Source organism: Atractosteus spatula, chromosome 23, assembly GCF_055471065.1.
Source record: "Atractosteus spatula isolate fAtrSpa1 chromosome 23, fAtrSpa1.hap1, whole genome shotgun sequence".
In the NCBI taxonomy this organism is placed as follows: Eukaryota; Metazoa; Chordata; class Actinopteri; order Semionotiformes; family Lepisosteidae; genus Atractosteus; species Atractosteus spatula.
In genome coordinates, this window is record NC_142728.1 from 9,200,675 (window position 1) to 9,218,918 (window position 18,244).

The 18,244-nt window shown below is 38.3% G+C and overlaps 1 protein-coding gene across 1 annotated transcript in view; it reads right to left on the reverse strand.

Moving 5' to 3' along the window:
* vav2 (vav guanine nucleotide exchange factor 2) overlaps positions 1-18,244 on the reverse strand; it is a 201,096-nt gene that overhangs the window by 132,995 nt on the left and 49,857 nt on the right. Inside the window, exon 2 of the mRNA XM_088940647.1 lies at positions 12,329-12,445. Coding sequence (XP_088796773.1) covers positions 12,329-12,445 — 117 coding nt within the window. The remainder of the gene's footprint in view (positions 1-12,328; positions 12,446-18,244) is intronic.

Sequence of the window (18,244 nt, forward strand, 5' to 3'; positions counted from 1 at the left end):
GTGAGCACAAAAGAATCAAGACAATAGGAATGTGAGGAAATATTGTACTTTGTGGTTTTATACATTATAAAATATTTACATTCTGGGAATCATGCGCATTACTGTATAGAGGTGCTAGCTGCTGATGCATATTTCAAAGAGGCTTTGTGCTGCAGCATAACGTAATATTTATCCCATTATAAAAGCATACAATAGAAAACACTTCTGGGCAAAAAGGTTTTGTCCATTTTCTTTTACCCCCCCCAAATAAACAGACTAGATAGTCTTTTTTAACACAGAATCACCAATTTCAAGTTTTATATATACTGTTGCACGTTGAATGCTGCAAAGGCCATTGACATGACTAATGTGTGACATCTGGATTACCTATCTCAACCCGTATGGCCAAAAATAAAAGATTTGACATTCTAAGATGCACAGATATTCAAGTCTAAACCTCAGAAACCTAGGTATAGACAGATACTTATGTTTTCAGTTATTCAAATGTCAAGTGTCATCCCAGTGGGTCCAGATATAAAGTCACAGTGGTCTTACATTTATTTTACTCTTTACAGAGGTTAAAGGGTAAGCAATTATTCTAACAGTAATGGTAACAGTCAGCTGATTGCCAATTCCATCATGATGTAATTTTGTTGCTTGTAGAAAATAATCACCATGATTATTATTAGTTCATGTTAATATATCCCCCGTAAAAGTATTTTGCACCATATCATGTATGCTTATTTCACATTTCTTGCACTTTTCAGAAATTAGTGCTATGCACTATCATGTGCATAAGAATTAAACATTTAAACTCTTGCAATTAAAAAAACTTTATAAAATATAGTGGGAATATTCCTCTAAAAAGGCGACATCAGCTCACACTGATGCAGGGACTTTGAAATCAGTGGACTCACTGAACGTGGCCAATTAAGCCATAAAAACAGCATTAAAAACAGATATGATTCACAGTTAGACAGGCATATATCAACCAAGGTAATGCTGTCAAGGTGCAATAACACTGTGAATACAGACTTAAAATACCAGGATTGAGGCAGTGTTTCTGAAGCATATGGTTTTCTTCCTTTAAAGTTCTTGGAGCTCACAATTTAATCCCAGCATACCCTGCACCCTGCTGAAATCCAAGGCTGTGTTTTTGTTTCAGCAATTTATCCTGCACTCAGGGCTTTCAGGCAAGGGTGACAGCCCACATTGTCATGCCCTCCTTTCACTGTGTGGAGTCTGGGCAATTCAACACTTCAATATCAAGCCTGCAAGTGGTTAGAAACAACTTATAGATTGACAAGATCAGAGCGGGACACCCCCATGGGCTGCTGTCAAGAGCCGAGCAGGTCAGTGTCACTCTTTCTGCCTCTCAGCTCAGGAAGCACAGGGCTCTGTGGGATACTCTCCATACAGCCTTTGAGAGGTGGGGTGATAGATTTACCCTCCTAGGTTGCATTGCTCTTAGCAGGTTACCACACCAAAGAGGCAATCCAGGTAGCCTTTTTTGCAAAAAATACCAAATGGGAAGGTTGCAGGGTCTCGTCAATAGTCAGTAAGCACTGAACTGTCTAAATGTCACTGTAAAACGCTAACAAAATGTCACGTGTCAGATTTAGTTGAGTTTGATCATAATGTGGCTGGATTGTAATTACAGGAGTTGGGGACACAAGTGGCAATTTCAAATTGGCTGGGGAACTCATAAAAACAAGTGGCAGCTTTACATTTAGAAAACAGATGCTGTGGATGAGGGGAGTCTCAGGATGCTCTACAATCCACGTATATAGGCTTTCTATTAGCTTCATGACAGGGACCATTGTTTGTATTGGCTGTATCCTTCCATTCATTAAATGAATTTCTTATAGCAGGGCAGGGGCCTTTTAGTGACAAGTGGAAATGAAGAGTAAGTTCAATTGATTGTCCTAACAAAGGGGGTGTTTTACAAACCTCCATTTTTCCACAGAAAAACAAAAAAAGTCTTCAGTGCCCACATCCATAGTTTCCCATCCAGAGATTTTATTGCACATGAAGATTAAGACGGGTACCCTACATTGTAAAAAGGCAAGCAGCACTGGAGGTGTTTGGAATTTGGAGACCGTGGGGTACAGAACACTTTGGAGAATTGCTGTATGTAGGTGACTTGCACTTGGTTTCTTTTCTTTCTTTGACCTTTGTGAAACTCATTTATAAACAGAGGCAGTGGTCAACAAACAGCCCTTACGGAAATAAGCTTCTTTTAAAATCCTATACTAGTGCTTTGTGACCCAATCAAAAGATTGTACTGATACAGCAGCCTTTATTTCACCCTTGGGCCCTCAAGGCAGTTGGTTGTGTTGCAGCAGGGATCCTACACAGAATAACAAGAACACCTCACAAGAGGACCCAAGACAGAACGTGTCATTCTAACGTGACATGTGGCAGGCAATATCAGTGAGCAGGCTGTGCAAGAAAACACACTTGAGCTTTTAATAAAAGGTAATGGCTTTCTGACACAATAGGTAGCAGTATGTTTTTCTTCAAATTTTATTAGAAGGACTAATAAGTAACTGTGTCTCTTGCTTGTCAGTAGAGGTTCCAGCTCCCTATGTCCCTGAATTGGATGAAGCAACTAGAAAATGGATGAATGGATGATAATGAAGCTGACCACTAAAAACTGCTGCAGGAAAACCAGCACACATGGGTGGAAGGGTGGAAAGAGATCTTAAAAAAATCAAAGGAATTGGAGTGTACATGAATGTGGGACCGATAAAATAGAACAGAAATTGTGTATTTTAAATAACATACTGTATGTATACACAACACTACTTCTTTTGTGACTATATTATCACCATATAAGAGGCCTGCCTACAAGTATTACAAAATGCACAGCTGTGAAGATTTCAGGTTTGATGTAACATACTGGTAGAGATATTGTAATGTGAACTAACTTGCATGCATGAAATCAATGGAGGGGCTTGTGCCAAAAGGACATGAGCCTTTAGGTTATATCTTTTTCTGCCTGTCATCTCAACAGTAAAGAAGATAATGGAAGTGAGCAGACCGAATATTTCCATTCATTCTTCTTCTTGATAAAAGAAACACATTTTGTAGAAGAGGAAAGCATTGCGATCAAACACCAAGCAATTTCCACAAAAAAGTGAAAACCAAAGTCCATAGTCCACACGCCAACTTTAACAAAGTAATGAACAAAGTAGCTAATGTGTTACCAGTTATGTGTCTCCAAAGTAATCAGATCTAAAACAACTTTCTATCAACAAGCACGTAGACTTGACAAAGAGAAAGTAGCATGTTGAACAGCGCACAAAGGTTTTCAAACACAGATGATGAATTCCATTAACCTCTCAAATGATCCATATCCGATTTTTCCAGTGTGTTTTTCACAATGTCAGTAACAAACTATCTCACAATTTTGCACTTAAAGATGAACGAATGCCAGCAGTTATTTGCTGAGCCCATGTGTGCTGGGGTCTAGGACAGAACACGGATGGCTGGCTGGCTCTCGGACTGCTGTTATTATGTTAGTGCTGGGCGAGATTTAAAGATTAGAAACTGCACAGGAGCTACTGCTGCAATAGAAAGGAGAAGAACCAGCGTAGCTCTCTCAGTAGAGGTTATATGAGTCCTTGGAGAAAAATTAGTTCAGGACAATGAGCTGGGCTGATGCAGATAATCCATTATAAAATCAAAAGTTGCAAATGATACATGCACAGCTGCAAGAACTCCTGTGGCTGGTTGGAGTTTCTATTATTAATATGATCTATCATATATAATAATATATAATTTACATGATTATAATATTAATTATATTATAATTACTAATTTATTTGGCTGATGCTTTTATCCAAAGCAACTAACATTTGGACCAGTTTGGTATTTTAATGCATGCAATTTAGGTGAAGCATCTCACTCAAGGGTATAGCTGCAGTGCCCCACTTCAGATTTGAATGCACAACCTTGCAGTACCAAACTTCAGTTGAGAGCCCTTAACACTTCTCCACTCTATTTGACGTATGCTCTTGGCAAAAAAAAAATGAAGAAGACTGTTCATTTTCTCTGTAGAAAATAATACTGAACCGTGATCATTCATTTTCAGTGTAACCCACGCCTACAGGAAACAAACTGAAAAATTACACACTGGGTGCTATTACTCTTGCATGTTCTAGTGGATTCATGAGATCAATAATGATGAAATGCATATGTCCAGAGAGTTGCGCATACTGAGCACAGCCTTCAGGAGATAGATATTTTTGCAACAATATGTACAGTAATTTATTGTCTCCTCCAAAGATTGTGTACTTGTGATAGTGGAGGCATTTGTGTGCCAGTGAACTTCACACCTCATGGTGTGTCAAGCTTGAGCCGCCCTTCATGAAGTGACAGTGGCCTTCATGGTTCAAAATAAAATAACACCTCACCTGGCACAGAGATACAGGACTTGCTCCTGGAGTCAGGCCGGGTGTGGTGCTTGCTGGCTATACCACCAATGTGATTTTCTGGCTCACAACCTCCAAGGCAAAAGGGTGAGGATGGGGTGCAATATTAGTCTGACAGCAGGTGTTACGCTGGATTAAGAAGAATGGGATCCTGTCACTTCACTTGCAAAGAAGCTGAAGCTGGTGTAGGAGCTAGAAAGCTACCAAGTAGGTTTAATTTGTCTATCCCGTAGATCTGGGGGATCTGGGATGTGTTGCTGGGGAAAGAGAAGCCTGGTCCAACTTACTCAGCAATCCTCACTAAGTGAAGCAGCTTGACTATAAACTAAAGGGAAGTTAAACCATACTGTATAATACAGAGCAGAACACCTATAAATTTAAATATTTAATGCCAATTTACATTTTGCATTCATTTGAGAATATCATGAAGCATGTGAATGTTGCACTGACATGCATATACAGTATCCAAGGTGCCTGCTTGCTTCTGCCAGGTGGCAGATCTCTCAAAAGGCTAAAAGCTCTACAAAGCTACTTCTTGACCTACAGCAGAAAAAATGCGTAATAGTGGAAAACTACAGCTTACAGCTTATTGTCTTTTGAAAACATGATGGTTTGCATGTTAATCCACCATATACAGAAACCATTTTATCAGATGTGTTTGATGAATCCCTTTTAGTAATTTAACCTTTTAATTAATCACCTAATTTGTTAATGGTTGATCAAGACTGCCCTCCAAAAATGGAGCCAGAAGCGAAAAACATTAATCAGGACAAAGTGTCTTCCTCATGATCTGAACATTATTTTGACAACTTTGTGATTAAATATGTCTGCTTGATGGCTGCCTTTGAGCTGTACATTTATTACATAAAACTTTCTCTGGTGTTTTTCACACAATGTGGTCCATAAATAGTACAAGATGGGAACTGTTCAGCTGTTACTCATCCATACAGTTTTGCTGAAAGTCTTGCAAAAGATTACACTGAAAGAAACAAAAGAAAATAATGAAATTGTAAATTTACACAGACACTACAGCAGGTACAGCTCTGCAGAACGACCCCCTCTCCTTTGTTCTCACTATATCATTTTGGCATTACACTTCAAATTCCAAAAGGAACAGAGATTATTGATTTGCTGCAGGGGGACCCTTACAAAACTAAGAAAAGCAATCTTATGTGCTGCAACTACAGGCAATATGACTAAGGTGGCTGCTATTTAAACAGAGTCTTAAAACACCTTAAAAAAGGAGTTGGAAAAACTGCTGCCGTTTCTGCTAAAGAATGTTCTGATTTCTTAAACGCCGGCTCTACCTGTCGCAGCAAGCAAGGCTATATATAAGCAATGTTTAATTAATGCTATGCAGGAAAATGGGACAAAATGGACAGAAACCAACAGTTAACAATTAAACTCATAAGAAATTACTATTGGAGTGAACTGAATTGAATCAATAATTAATTTTCTCCGGGGGGGGGGGGAGGGGCAGGTATAGAAATCAAGAGATTACAGAATTCCCAATGTGTTCAAGGAGAAAACAATCTAATCAATTCTCTGAGGTGATGGCAATTGTTGAAAAGGGAGTTAGCCATATTAAAAGATGGAACACAACTCAAAAGTGTAAATAAGAGAACAGCAAAGAAAAAGGGGATGTACTGTACATGATAAATTCTGCAAAACAACACCTCCCAGTGGACAGTGCTTTTTCATCATTGCAAATGTAAAAGGCCAAATTTTCATTAGCATTTTGTAATGGATGAGTGAACGTAATACACATTATGCCACAGTATAAATGAGCAACAATGCCAATGATTATTGCATGTTTTGAATACTGAAGGCATTACTTTAGTTTGTTTCACTAAGGCCTAAGACCTAACAAATGCCCTGAAGTTGCTTGGCCCAGTGAATAATGGTGATAATTTATTAACTTGGCCAGAGTGACTTAGATCGTAAAGGAACTTATGATGCTGCCCTTTCCCAAAGAAAAGCAAAACCCTTAATTTTGATGGAATCACCTTATTGTTAAAATACAGAGAGCCTTTTGATGAAGTGGGTCAACATAACTGTAGAAATAATTCATTAACGGCAGCACAGACTCACCGTGGAACTGTAGACAAATTTTAACTATTTCTCTATCACACTTCATGTTATACAGTTTGTGGTCTTCATGAGATTCAATGCAGGATTAACAAACAGGATTATAGATACTCAATATGGTAAGAGACTAGTGGTGTGCACAGGCCTGTTCTGCTAGCTCCATATGTGATGTTTAACATTAATCAGTAGTTCATGTCTTCTTCACTCTAATTGTGAATAGGTATTTAAACAAATCTTTCTTTCTTTTCTGTAATAACACTACACCATTGGTTGATCATTATAGTAAGAGTGAAATTAATTAACCTCACCAGTCTGCACGTAGATATTACGTGTGTTTCAGAGCAGCCTACCTATTTTTGGCTAATATAATTAAGGAAACGCGTTTAACGGTGTTTCCTGTGACTAAGCGTAATACAGAGGGAAAAAAAATTAGCCAAAGCATCTGCTTTAATAACACCACACCTGCTCTGAACCACTCCTACAGCACAAACCCTATAATTAACCACAACAAGGTTTCGTCTATAAAAAAGAATGAGACTTGACACACAGCTTATTCTATTTATTTCAGTTACGTTCAGGCCTGTTGGTTACAATATTTCAAGTCCACTGAAGCACGTTCCTCTCGGGCCTAAGGAGCGATCTGCACAGAGCACAGCTGCAGCTGCAGCACCACGTTGATTAACACAATTGAGCTTCTCTGACTGATGCTTCAGCAGCTGCCCGTGTCGGTCCAGGCCTCATCAAAAACACTTTGCAACAAATCAGCAGCAGACTCTGTCAGACAGCTCTACTGCTATTTCTGCTGGTGCTCAGGACACATTGCACATGCTTATTGTATTTGCCTTGAAGAAATCCACTTCATGTTATCAGCACTCTGCACCTCACTACCTTTAGCAGGGAACATGCAACAGTCTCACACAGAGTAAGGAGACACTCTGTACATATTAAAAGTAACCACTTATTAATGATGTAGAACTGCTTACTGCTTCTGAATGTACAGCAGTAGTATTTTAGCAGTTTGAATGGGTATAGGGTTTGCATGGCAGTTAATGCTGTTACTGCACAAGTGCCAAGGATCCTGGGCTAGATTGTGGCTTTAAGAGCCTGCCTGTGTGGAGTTTGCAGGTTTTCTAATATTTACATGACTTTACATCAGGTGTTCCAGTTTCCTACCACCACACAAAAACAGCAGGTTGGGTGTGATTGCCTACTCTCTATTGTACCTTTCCAGAAATGAGCTGAGGTTCTGAGCTTCTGATGTCTAAGGAGACATGTACAGTATATGGTCATTGGTGAAGCATGATTCACAATCACATTGCACAAGATTTTTTATATATAAACGAAATTAGCATATTTGCACAGTGTATGTAAAACATGGTATTTAAATATTAAATATTTCTAAAGTTTTGTCAGACATTAATTTAATAAGCCATGTATTATCCTTACAAACTTCAAGCTGATAAACTGTCACAGCCTGAGTTACAACTCAAAGAAATGAGAAACTAGGAAAAAATATCTATTCCACCTCAGAGGTATTTTCTTCTGAAGTCTCACCAGGTGAATAATATCATTAGTGGTTGTATAGTTATAAAAAAGTGATAAAAACTGAATACAAATTATATTAATCCAAGAAATGTCATACAGTATACTAATACTTCATTCAGGATTTTCTATAACCTTCCACCATTAATCTGCTGTATAAGTTTTGGAAATTAAATTTCTTGTGGTACGCCACTACTTAATAAGTTCTTAAAATCATACTGAAGGCAACATAATACAAAAGTAAATTATTATCCTTTTTACAATCCTGGAAAGTAATTGTACACAATTTTGTACAGTAATGAAAAGGAGATGACTGTGATGTAGCACTTCTAGCTAAGCACCATGTCCTGTATATGGACATAACTGCACACCTAGGTTAGAATCCAGCAGGTTTTCTAGGCCTTTTTAAATCATTGAGATGATGTTCAAATGATCCTTATTAGTTCAATCAGGTCAGTACGACCAGAGGTGGAATGAGAAACACCAGACACTGTGCCGCTCCAAGACTGCAAATGTTTTCCAGCACTTTGGTTTACAGTAGACATTGGGCACTTTACTTTGACACTTTCCATAAATGCAGTATACTGTTTGTAAAGAACAATCTGGGGAAACAAAATTGGAAGTTTGAAATAAGTTCTATGGCTTTTAAAAAATACCTTTTTAAAACTAATAATAAGCTCTGTAAAATACTTTGCTGTATGCGGAAGACACAGTCATCTGAACATATTGCTTTTAATGGAGCACTGTAGAAGCAATACGATTCCACATGGTTTATTTCAGCTTCCCTGCATTGTGCACTTCAGCATTAGTCACCTAAACTAAAACTCTATCTGTAGTTCCTGAAGGATTTAATCTGTTGATGCAAATCAAGAAGAGTGCCAACATTAAGGAGCTTCAAAGCAATTTTCACCAGATCCATCCAGACATCTAGTTATTGTCCATGTCTATATAAACCTGAAAAACGTGTTCATGTACAAATACGTAAAAGGAAGCGGGATGTTTATACTTTTAATAGAAAATAAGACCCGGCCAATGGGAAAGGTACCCGTGGCACAGATATGATGAAAAAGAAAATATTTATTATGTTGATATACAGAAAAAATGCAAAGACACGTACATCCAATTTTTAGAGATTCATTTGCAGTTTGCTTGTTAATGAGGAGGCCTTGAGCCATCAGCATTCAAAGAATCACTAGTCTCTGAAGAGCAAGGTGCATGCATTCACAATGAACCAAGGAAAGAAGGTTGTGGCCGGTTTGTGGTGGGGAGTACCTGATCTGCTGCCTGCTCTTCTTGGCCCAGAGCCAGGGCACAGGAGTGTTTAGCAGTGCTAATTACTGGCTGCAGAACCTGGGATGGCAGGTGCCTCTTTTTGTGCTGCACAAGAGCCGAAAGCGAATAATTATAGGGGACGCGACACTGTATTATGAAAATTTTATCCCAGCTTCACAGATTGCTGACAGCTTGGGGTGAGGAGCAAGGCCCAGCTGATTAATGTTAATGCCAACATCTGCTATTTTTCAAGAACTCCCTTTTTGAGAGTTGCAATAATTCATGCTCTGGGATATCGTCCTGTCGACTTTCTAAGGAAAGCACGAGATGATCAGCATCAATTATGTGTCTTTTGGAAAAGGGCGGTCATCAAACACACCCGCGCAAGCATTCACACTGAGTGCTCTAGAGGTTAACTGGTGTGAAAAAGCATACTTGAATCCCTCTGCTCTCCCCCCCTTTCCTATCAGTTTGTGCTCTTACCTCCCTTGGCTCAAGAGCATGGCTTAACACTCAGAATTATCACCATGTCCAGAGTGGAAAGTGGAAAGTGTCAGTTTAAAAGGTTTAGGTATAAACTGCTCATTGTCAAAAACTACATCACACAATCTTTTTTTTTCCTTCCAGTTCTCAAGAACTACCATCTAGAAGGCATTACAAACAACATTACCCACTTTCGGTACCTAGGAAAATGATACAATTTCTGGATTTCAAAAGAACATTTAATTTGATTAACTAATCACAAAAGGTAAAGGCTCCACAATTCATCTTTAAAATACACAGTGTCTTGCAGAAGTATTCAGGTCCTTGACCAATTCTCTCATTTTACTGAATTATAAATCCTACATTGAAATTTTGTTCTCTGTGATATTTTTATTTCTAAGCACAAGTGCTGTAACAAGGACACAATTGCCTTACAATTGGCCTCTACCTGTGACTAACTGCCACATTTTCTGGATTAAAACCCCACAGTTAAGGGATCATTATTCAGGCTGTGAATCTGAAGGGCACTGTTGGTTCAATTATCAGGAAGTGGAAGCTTCATCAAACCACCCAGACACTGCCTAGAAAAGGTCGTCCCTCAAAACTCTCCGTACAAACAAGAAGGAACCCTGTGAGAGAAGCCACAGGGAGGCCACTGATCACTTTGAAGGAGCTACAGAATTCAGTAGCTGAGAGCGGAGTGAAGCTGCACCAGTCAACCATATCAAGAGCTCTGCATAACATTGGCCTGTATGGGAGGGTGGCACAAAAGAAGCCATTACTCAAAAAGAACCATGTGAAAGCACTTCTGGGGTTTGCCAAAAAGCATGATAGTGACCCAGTTGTGATGTGGGAAATGATTTTGTGGTGCAAATCTATCACTGCCCACACCTCAAAAAACAACATACCTACAGTGAAGTATGGTGGTAGCAGCATCATGCTGTGGGGCTCTTCATTAGCAGGGACTGGGCATCACAGAAGGAAGAATGGATGGTGCAAAATACAGGATAATACTGCAAGAGAACCTGTTTTTGGTCTGCTAGAAAACTGAAGTTTGGGAGACAGTTCATCTTTCAGCAGGACAATTATTTCTAAACACAAGGCCAAAGTAACATTGGAGTGGCTCAAGAACAAAAAGGTGAATGTCCTACAATGGCCCAGTCGTGGCCCTGATCTCAATCCAATTGAGAATCTGTAGCACTGTTTGAAAATTGCAGTGCACAGGCATCATCCGACTAACCTGAACAACCTAGATCAAATCTGTCTGGAAGAATGGGCCAAAATCATTTCTGAACAGTGTGCAAAGCTGGTACATACTCACCCCAAAAGACTTAAAGCTGTTATTGCTCCAAAAGGTGGCTCTACAAAATATTACTATGTGGGGATTGAATACTTATGCAAAAGCATACTGTATTTCAGTTTTTTATTTTTCTTAAGAATATTTTTTAACATAAAACAATGTCACAATAAAATAATTAATTTTGAGGTTCAGTGCTTTGAAATATAAATATGATATAGAACTAAATAGGATTTTTGTAATTCAGTAAAATGAGAGAATTGGTCAAGGGTCTGAATACTTTTGCAAGGTACTGTATATCATTTTGGAATGGACTGCAGGAACTGATCTACAATCAGAAAACTTTAAAATCATTCATGTATAAAAAATCCTGTATTTGTGGTCTCAATGCAGGGAAGTCAACTATACCATTTATGAAGGTAATTCTATGTTAGAAATGATTTACCTAATCCTTTCTAACTCAATTGAGAAAAAAATCTCATGTACATTAATAGTACACATTTACACATCAGGACATTTACTGCAGCAATCTGAAAGAAGTATCTTAGTCAAGGGGTCAAAAGCAAGGATTTGAAACCACAACCTTCCAGACTGTATTTTATAGTCCTTGCACTGAGATACTACATTTTTCTTCAACAATGAAACTGAGAAACGCAATAACCCCAGGTAGTTTACAGAAAAAGAACAGAAAGGTTTTTTTCAAAAGCTGCATATAGGCTGGTTTCTATTTTCTTCTGGTAAGGCAGCTGCTGAAGAACTTAATAGAGTTTTCATGTGATGTAAAAAGCAGGGAACTTTAAATTTCTGGTCATTATATTGGTTAATTCAGGCTTGAAGGCAAACTTTACAAAGTTGTTATTTCTTGCTGTGAGACCAGTGCCAATTACCTCTGCTGCAAGAGTGCACTGAACCATTCATTACTTATTTAAATATGCATTGGAATTAAATGTCAATTAAAATGATACTAGCACTTTATTCACTCCAAGGCTTTTTGGAGATTAACACTGCAGCTGAACTTTGCAGAGAGATTGTTTTTACCACTGCCAATGGAAATACATAGCGAGCAATTAAAAATAAGCAGGTGCAAGTCCCAGGTCATCGTCTTTAAAGAAGCTGTGGCTCTAGTTAATTATCTTTATATACCTGTGACTTGCTGTTACCTGAAACCTGAGACCCCTGGCACTTCCCCTGATGACAACATGTGTGTTACACGTTGGCCATAAGGTCCTACCTTCCCAAAATCCCGGACATCAAAGAGATCAAAGGGGTCAAACAGATCACTGTTGCGTAGTCCAAACTTGTCGTGGCAAACCTTGAGAAACGTCCGGATATTCTTCAGGCACAGAAACTGAGGGAGAAAGTAAAAAAAGGAAAAGATACTATAGTGCAAACCATACAGATCAATGCTGAAGAACACAGATAAAACAAAAGGTAATTTAAAAGTCCATTTACAAAGAAACATATTTTCCCATGGTAAGGAGATGAAGAGTGTTAATAGTTACGGTAATAGGGCTTATTACCAGGAAGTATCCTGCTACTGAACCAATGTGTGTTATCTTGAGCAGATTACTTTATGTTCTGCTGCTTATTTCAGATGAGAATTAAAACTAGATTTCTGTTGTAAGTGACATTACATCACAAGTACCAGATGCTAGTTCACCCCTCAGGTCTTTGTAAACTACTATGGATATCTGCTAAGTAAATAACCGTCATATCATCGTTACCAAGTATTCAGTTCAAAAAGCAATACAGAAGACAAAAGTGTACAAAGCTTCTTTTGTTAGCATTGTGAATCATCATCTCATTCACTGTATTCTTGTAGTGTTTCAATGCGACAATAGTTTTGTTATATTCATTTAAATGTAGGAATAAGTGATGAATTTTGGCATTCCTGACAAAATGCAACTCCAGGATGAATAACACAAAGCAAAAAATGAATCCTTTATGGTGTAGGCACAGCAATGACAGGTGTCAGCTGTGAAGACAGTGCAGATAATCCACAGTGCTAGATAATTGAGGTTGTTGTTATGCTGTCGTTTTTTTTAAATTGAAAAACATGCAAAAGTCCCATGAGAGATCAACAGGATATTTTTTTATTAGCTCAATTAACTGTAACAGCTCCTATAAGGCCTGCATTAGGCAAAATATACTGTAGATCCAGGGTTAACATATTGTCAACTCATTAGGGTAATGATGTTTTGTAATCAAGTATTACAAAGTTCTATTTATAAATCTAGAACCCCATAAAAGTAGAAAAAAACTCATCTAATACTGCAGACCTGAATTCCTAAAGTGAAAGTATTTTTTGCAGTTGTGGCACAAATAAAAATTGAATGTAGCTGGCATTGTATTTTTTATTTTCTGCACTCAGGAGTTGGTTCAGAATCTTGATCATAAAATAAAAACAAATCTGGCTAAAATGCCGTTAACTCCTATGTTAGAATGCAGTGCATCACACAGTGATTTATGGACTCCAAAAATCCTTTATATGCGCACAGCTTTTCCAGTGTAGCTGTAGGAAATATTTATAGCTAAGCCACTATAAATGTAAGAAAAAAAATTCACACAACTTATACCTGAGAATGATTATTGAATACTAAATATTTTTTTATTATTTGCAATATGAAATTTCAAGAAGGCTGATGCATGGAAAAATTCATTTTTCTTTGTCTTTGTCTAAAACATGGATCTCACAAAAGCATTGCATTTTCTGCACCTACTCCATCTCTTGAGTCACAGCACACGTAAGATTTAAAGCTTCACACACAGGCACAGCGTAAGTCACCTGCCCCATCCTGTCTGAAATTTATGTTAATGAGTGGATATCTACTGTCTCTCTTTCTGCCAGACAACAGTCAAAACATGTGCTTAAAGATCTTATATGAAACTACTAACACTTGTCCAAAAACATAGAATTTGATGACCTACTGTATGATCAAGCAGTGCTCACATTTAGGACATGTCGAGAAGTAATTTTGTTGCTGTAAAAAATATTTGCCATCATCCACATTCAATTGTGAGCCATAAATGGTTTTAAAACTCAGTGATAAACTAACTTCTATGTTGTAGGTTTAACTGTCATCTTGAAAAATATTCCTGCCTTTTTATACTCCTTTGTTATTTTTCTTGTTTTTTTATTCGTTTCTTATTCTTAATTTGGGTTTCAAGGCAGACTTTGTATAGCCCTGCGATGCAAGTCATGAATTGGCACTTGATACATAAAATTGAGTTGATTTAATCTAATTACTATGTAGGCCTCTCTCATGTGCTACAATTGTAGTTCATGAGAGAGGCCAATTGTCTTGACGAATTCTGAACTGAACAGACAAATCTAACCTCCTCCTGTCAGGTTTTTTTTTAAAGCAAAGATCCTTCAGGTTCTGCAATATCTCAAAACAGGTTTAAATAAAACCCTGGGCACCAAGACAGCGTTTGGAAAGTAACTCCTTGTAAATGCTTGAGGAACTGAGGAACTGAGCCCTAAGGTGATATGTTTTCAAGAAGTAAGACAAAAGCAAAAAAAAAAAACAGAATATCATGAATAAACACTGAGATGATTGAGAAGTTACTACTTCATGTAACAAAGAGCATAAAGAGATGGATTCTTGAAATGACTTCCCTGGTCTCAGACAGAATAATGCATCACCTAATCCACATGAGGCAGCCTAATTGATTAGCCCAGCTTCCATTCTGTTTTTAATAGAAGGGAAAAATTAAACCAATATGAAAGTTTAATAATAAGTAATAAAAGAGGTAATATTGGGTTGGAGGCATACTGACAGAACAATGAACTGTAAGAAGTGCGGGAGACACTCCACAGGAAATAACCTTTGGTGTCAATCTTACTGCATGCACTCCCCACAAATTACAGGGAATAAAAAGGAAAAACCCTTGGAGGGTGCTACGCTTGTAGATTATGAAAAGCCCAGTGATGAGCCAAAGACTACTGCCCCCCCCCCCACACACCTCCCGAGAGCAGTGAAATCATCTCGCAGTCCGTCACCAGCATGACTTGATCTAGGATATTCTGCTGTGATTCACTTCATACCTTTTTAAACCAGTATGCAAAAGCAGTGCAGGTGGCATGGCACAATCATGCTTTCACTGGATGAGATAAAGGATGTTTTTCTTCTGACAAATGAGTGAATACTGGGGGAAAGCAGAGTCTGGAGAAAACAGGGCTTTAGAACTAAGCCATATATAAATGCCAAACCTTTCCAGACTCAGTGCTGTGTGACTCACCCATTTACAACTCTGTACTAAACAAAAGACAATCGTCTTCCCCCGATGTCTGTAAAATCCAGTCCTCAAAACCAGAGCTTCAGTGTTGTATTGTGGTCATTCCTTAACCTTTCCATTCGTCATTGGTTCTTTGTCATGGCTCACATTACCTGGAATCCCAATTAAGAGTTCGTTCAACCTGGGTTTTACTCCACTTCTTATAAATTAAAGCAGCCCATGAAAGACAGACTGACAAACTCAATCTTGTAATCAATGGCTCAACATGCATTTAGGTTGATCCTTCCAGGTCTCAAAGGTACAGGGATCTTTTACCTCCTCTACAAAAAGAGTGTGCTAAGAGCAATTAGAGGGAAAGCATTAAATGAATAATTTATGACAGAAGAAAGAATGTCATGGTCTGGAAATATTCTCCAGAACATACAGTAAATCAGTACTAAGACTCCTCAGACATGAAATGAAATAAGCGTTGTGGTTTTCATTCATTAAAGTTCATCTCACTGCCTGGTAATAACCAAGCTCTCTTAACTGGTTCTCTTTCAATAAAGGCTGAAGGGATATCATGACAAAATATCTGCACTTCTCATCTGTCCTTCATAAGATTTACTTGTTCCTTTTTCAACCCTTTAATGCCTGTTGGGAATTGATTCTGGCAGCTGTACCAGGGGAAAGCTTTACTGGTTGAAAATTATTTGCTTTGAAGAATGTGTGGAAAAAACATCTCCATATATACAGTACAAGTTCTGTAAATATGATGGTTTTATCTGATTTTTTATTTTCTAAGTCTTGTTGTCTTAATAGGTATTTTGGAAGTGCCTCTACCAGCAAAGGTTATGTTGCTTTTATTCCATGTCAGGCACAACACAAAATTAACCTCGCCTCGAAAAGTTTTCTGCAGAGCTCTAGAGGTACCCTGAGTCAGCTCTGTAAAACAGACAGAGGTACTCTAATGTTCCAGACACTAGAGATATATTCTCACTACTAGAACAATGTCATCATCATGTAATCATTATGCCAGACAATAGTGGATCTCTTACCTAAATTAAACCTTTGTGTGCAGTCTTTCTTGTTTCAATTGCAAGCAACTAATGCTTTGGGCAAACTTTTCACTAGTGAAACATGTCATGCAGAAATCCCAGTGAAGACATCATTGAATGAATAATCACTTGAGAAGGCTTGAATCACCAATTTAAGCAAAGAAACAGGTCAAAACAAAAGAAAAAATGCAGCTGATAACAGATGGTATTTGAAAGCATAATACTGGAAATGTTATGTTAATCAATAAACATGAATTTAAGCATTTCTAGCAAAGAACTTCCTGTCCTTCACATGTAAGAAAGATACACAGCAATATCTGATTCTGAACTGATTCATCCTTTAACTTTAAATAGTTTTTGTTTAAAACCAATGCATTAATGCATCAAAGCTAAATATGACTGGCTGCTTGAGACACAGACCTTCAATTGATAATCCTCTCTGTATTAACTCGATGTAAAGACCTGACAGCATCAAGACAGACTTTTTCAATTGGATAATACATATTTGAAATTGTTCATATTTACACCTTATAAGAAAAAAATTAAGTGAAAATTTGAGAGACATTGAGTGACAGACTATATACTATACATCAAGCAAAGCTTAAGGAGTTTAACAAAAAATATGCAAAATTCCAGGAACATAATATATTTTGCAGAAAATACACTGACATTTTATTGAACAGACATGACGTAGGTAAATATACTATGCTGAATTTATTAACAATTCTTTGATATCAAACAACCTTTGGTATCAAAGGGTGCATGGTTGCAAGCTGCAGGTTTGTAGTGTACTGTATGTAGTTAAGGATGGAAGCGACACTAGCTGAACTTCTGCGATATGCACTTTGGACCAGGTGGCAGATTCTACCCTATTATCCACCTAGAGCCTGGAGAAGCATGTACAGTACCTGTTGCTCACTGCCATGGCATGTAGGCATTGGTCTCTTAAGGAGCCTTAGGTGCCTCATATTGGCAGCTATATCATGTTGCAACTTGCAATTGGCAACCACTGAGCCTGGTCCTTACCTGGATGTGAGACCTCCTGGGAAAGCTAAGGTGGCTGTTGAAAGAGGTTTTAGAGGACCAGTAGGAGGAGCTCACCCTGCGGTCTGTGTGCCCTAGTATAGTAATGGTGACACTATACTGTAAAAAAGGCACCATCCTTTGGAAAAGACATAAAACCAAGGTCCTAACTCTCTTTGGTCATTTTTTTCTCGACAAAAGTAGGGGTGTTAACCATGGTGTCCTGGCCAATTTTCCCCCTGGCCTTTACCAATCATGGCCTTCTAATTATCCCTATCTATGAATTGGCTTCACTACTCTATTCCTTGTGCCAGCTGATAGCTGGTGTGTGGTGAGCATACTGGCACACATTGACTGCTGTTGCAACATCCATGTGGGTGCCACACATTGTTGGGGGTTAAGGGGAGTCCCCATTGCCTGTAAAGCTCTTTGATGCCAGAAGAACTGGCAGACTCTCATCTCTTGGAAGCGATTGTTCCAAGAGCACCAAAGGATGTGCCGTCTCCTGCTGGTTGTGCATTATAATGAGTCAGTGGGAAGGGCAAAAATCCCAGAACCTGATCAATGATTTAATGTCATGCAGGCAGGCTACCATCAATCACTTCTAGTGGAATTCCATAGTGACTATACATTCTGCTCAGACTACAGCTAGACCTCGCCATCGATCTTGGTGAGGAGCCATGATTCCTGGTCTCCTAGATCATATCCTTCAACTGACAAACTGTAACATCTTGCAAGGTTCAATGTTTCTAACTGTGAACAATGCACATGGTGAGCAACATTGCACTTAGCCCACACTTAGACAAACTGAAAGCACAAAGGCAATGTTCTCTTGATAAGTGGAGCAA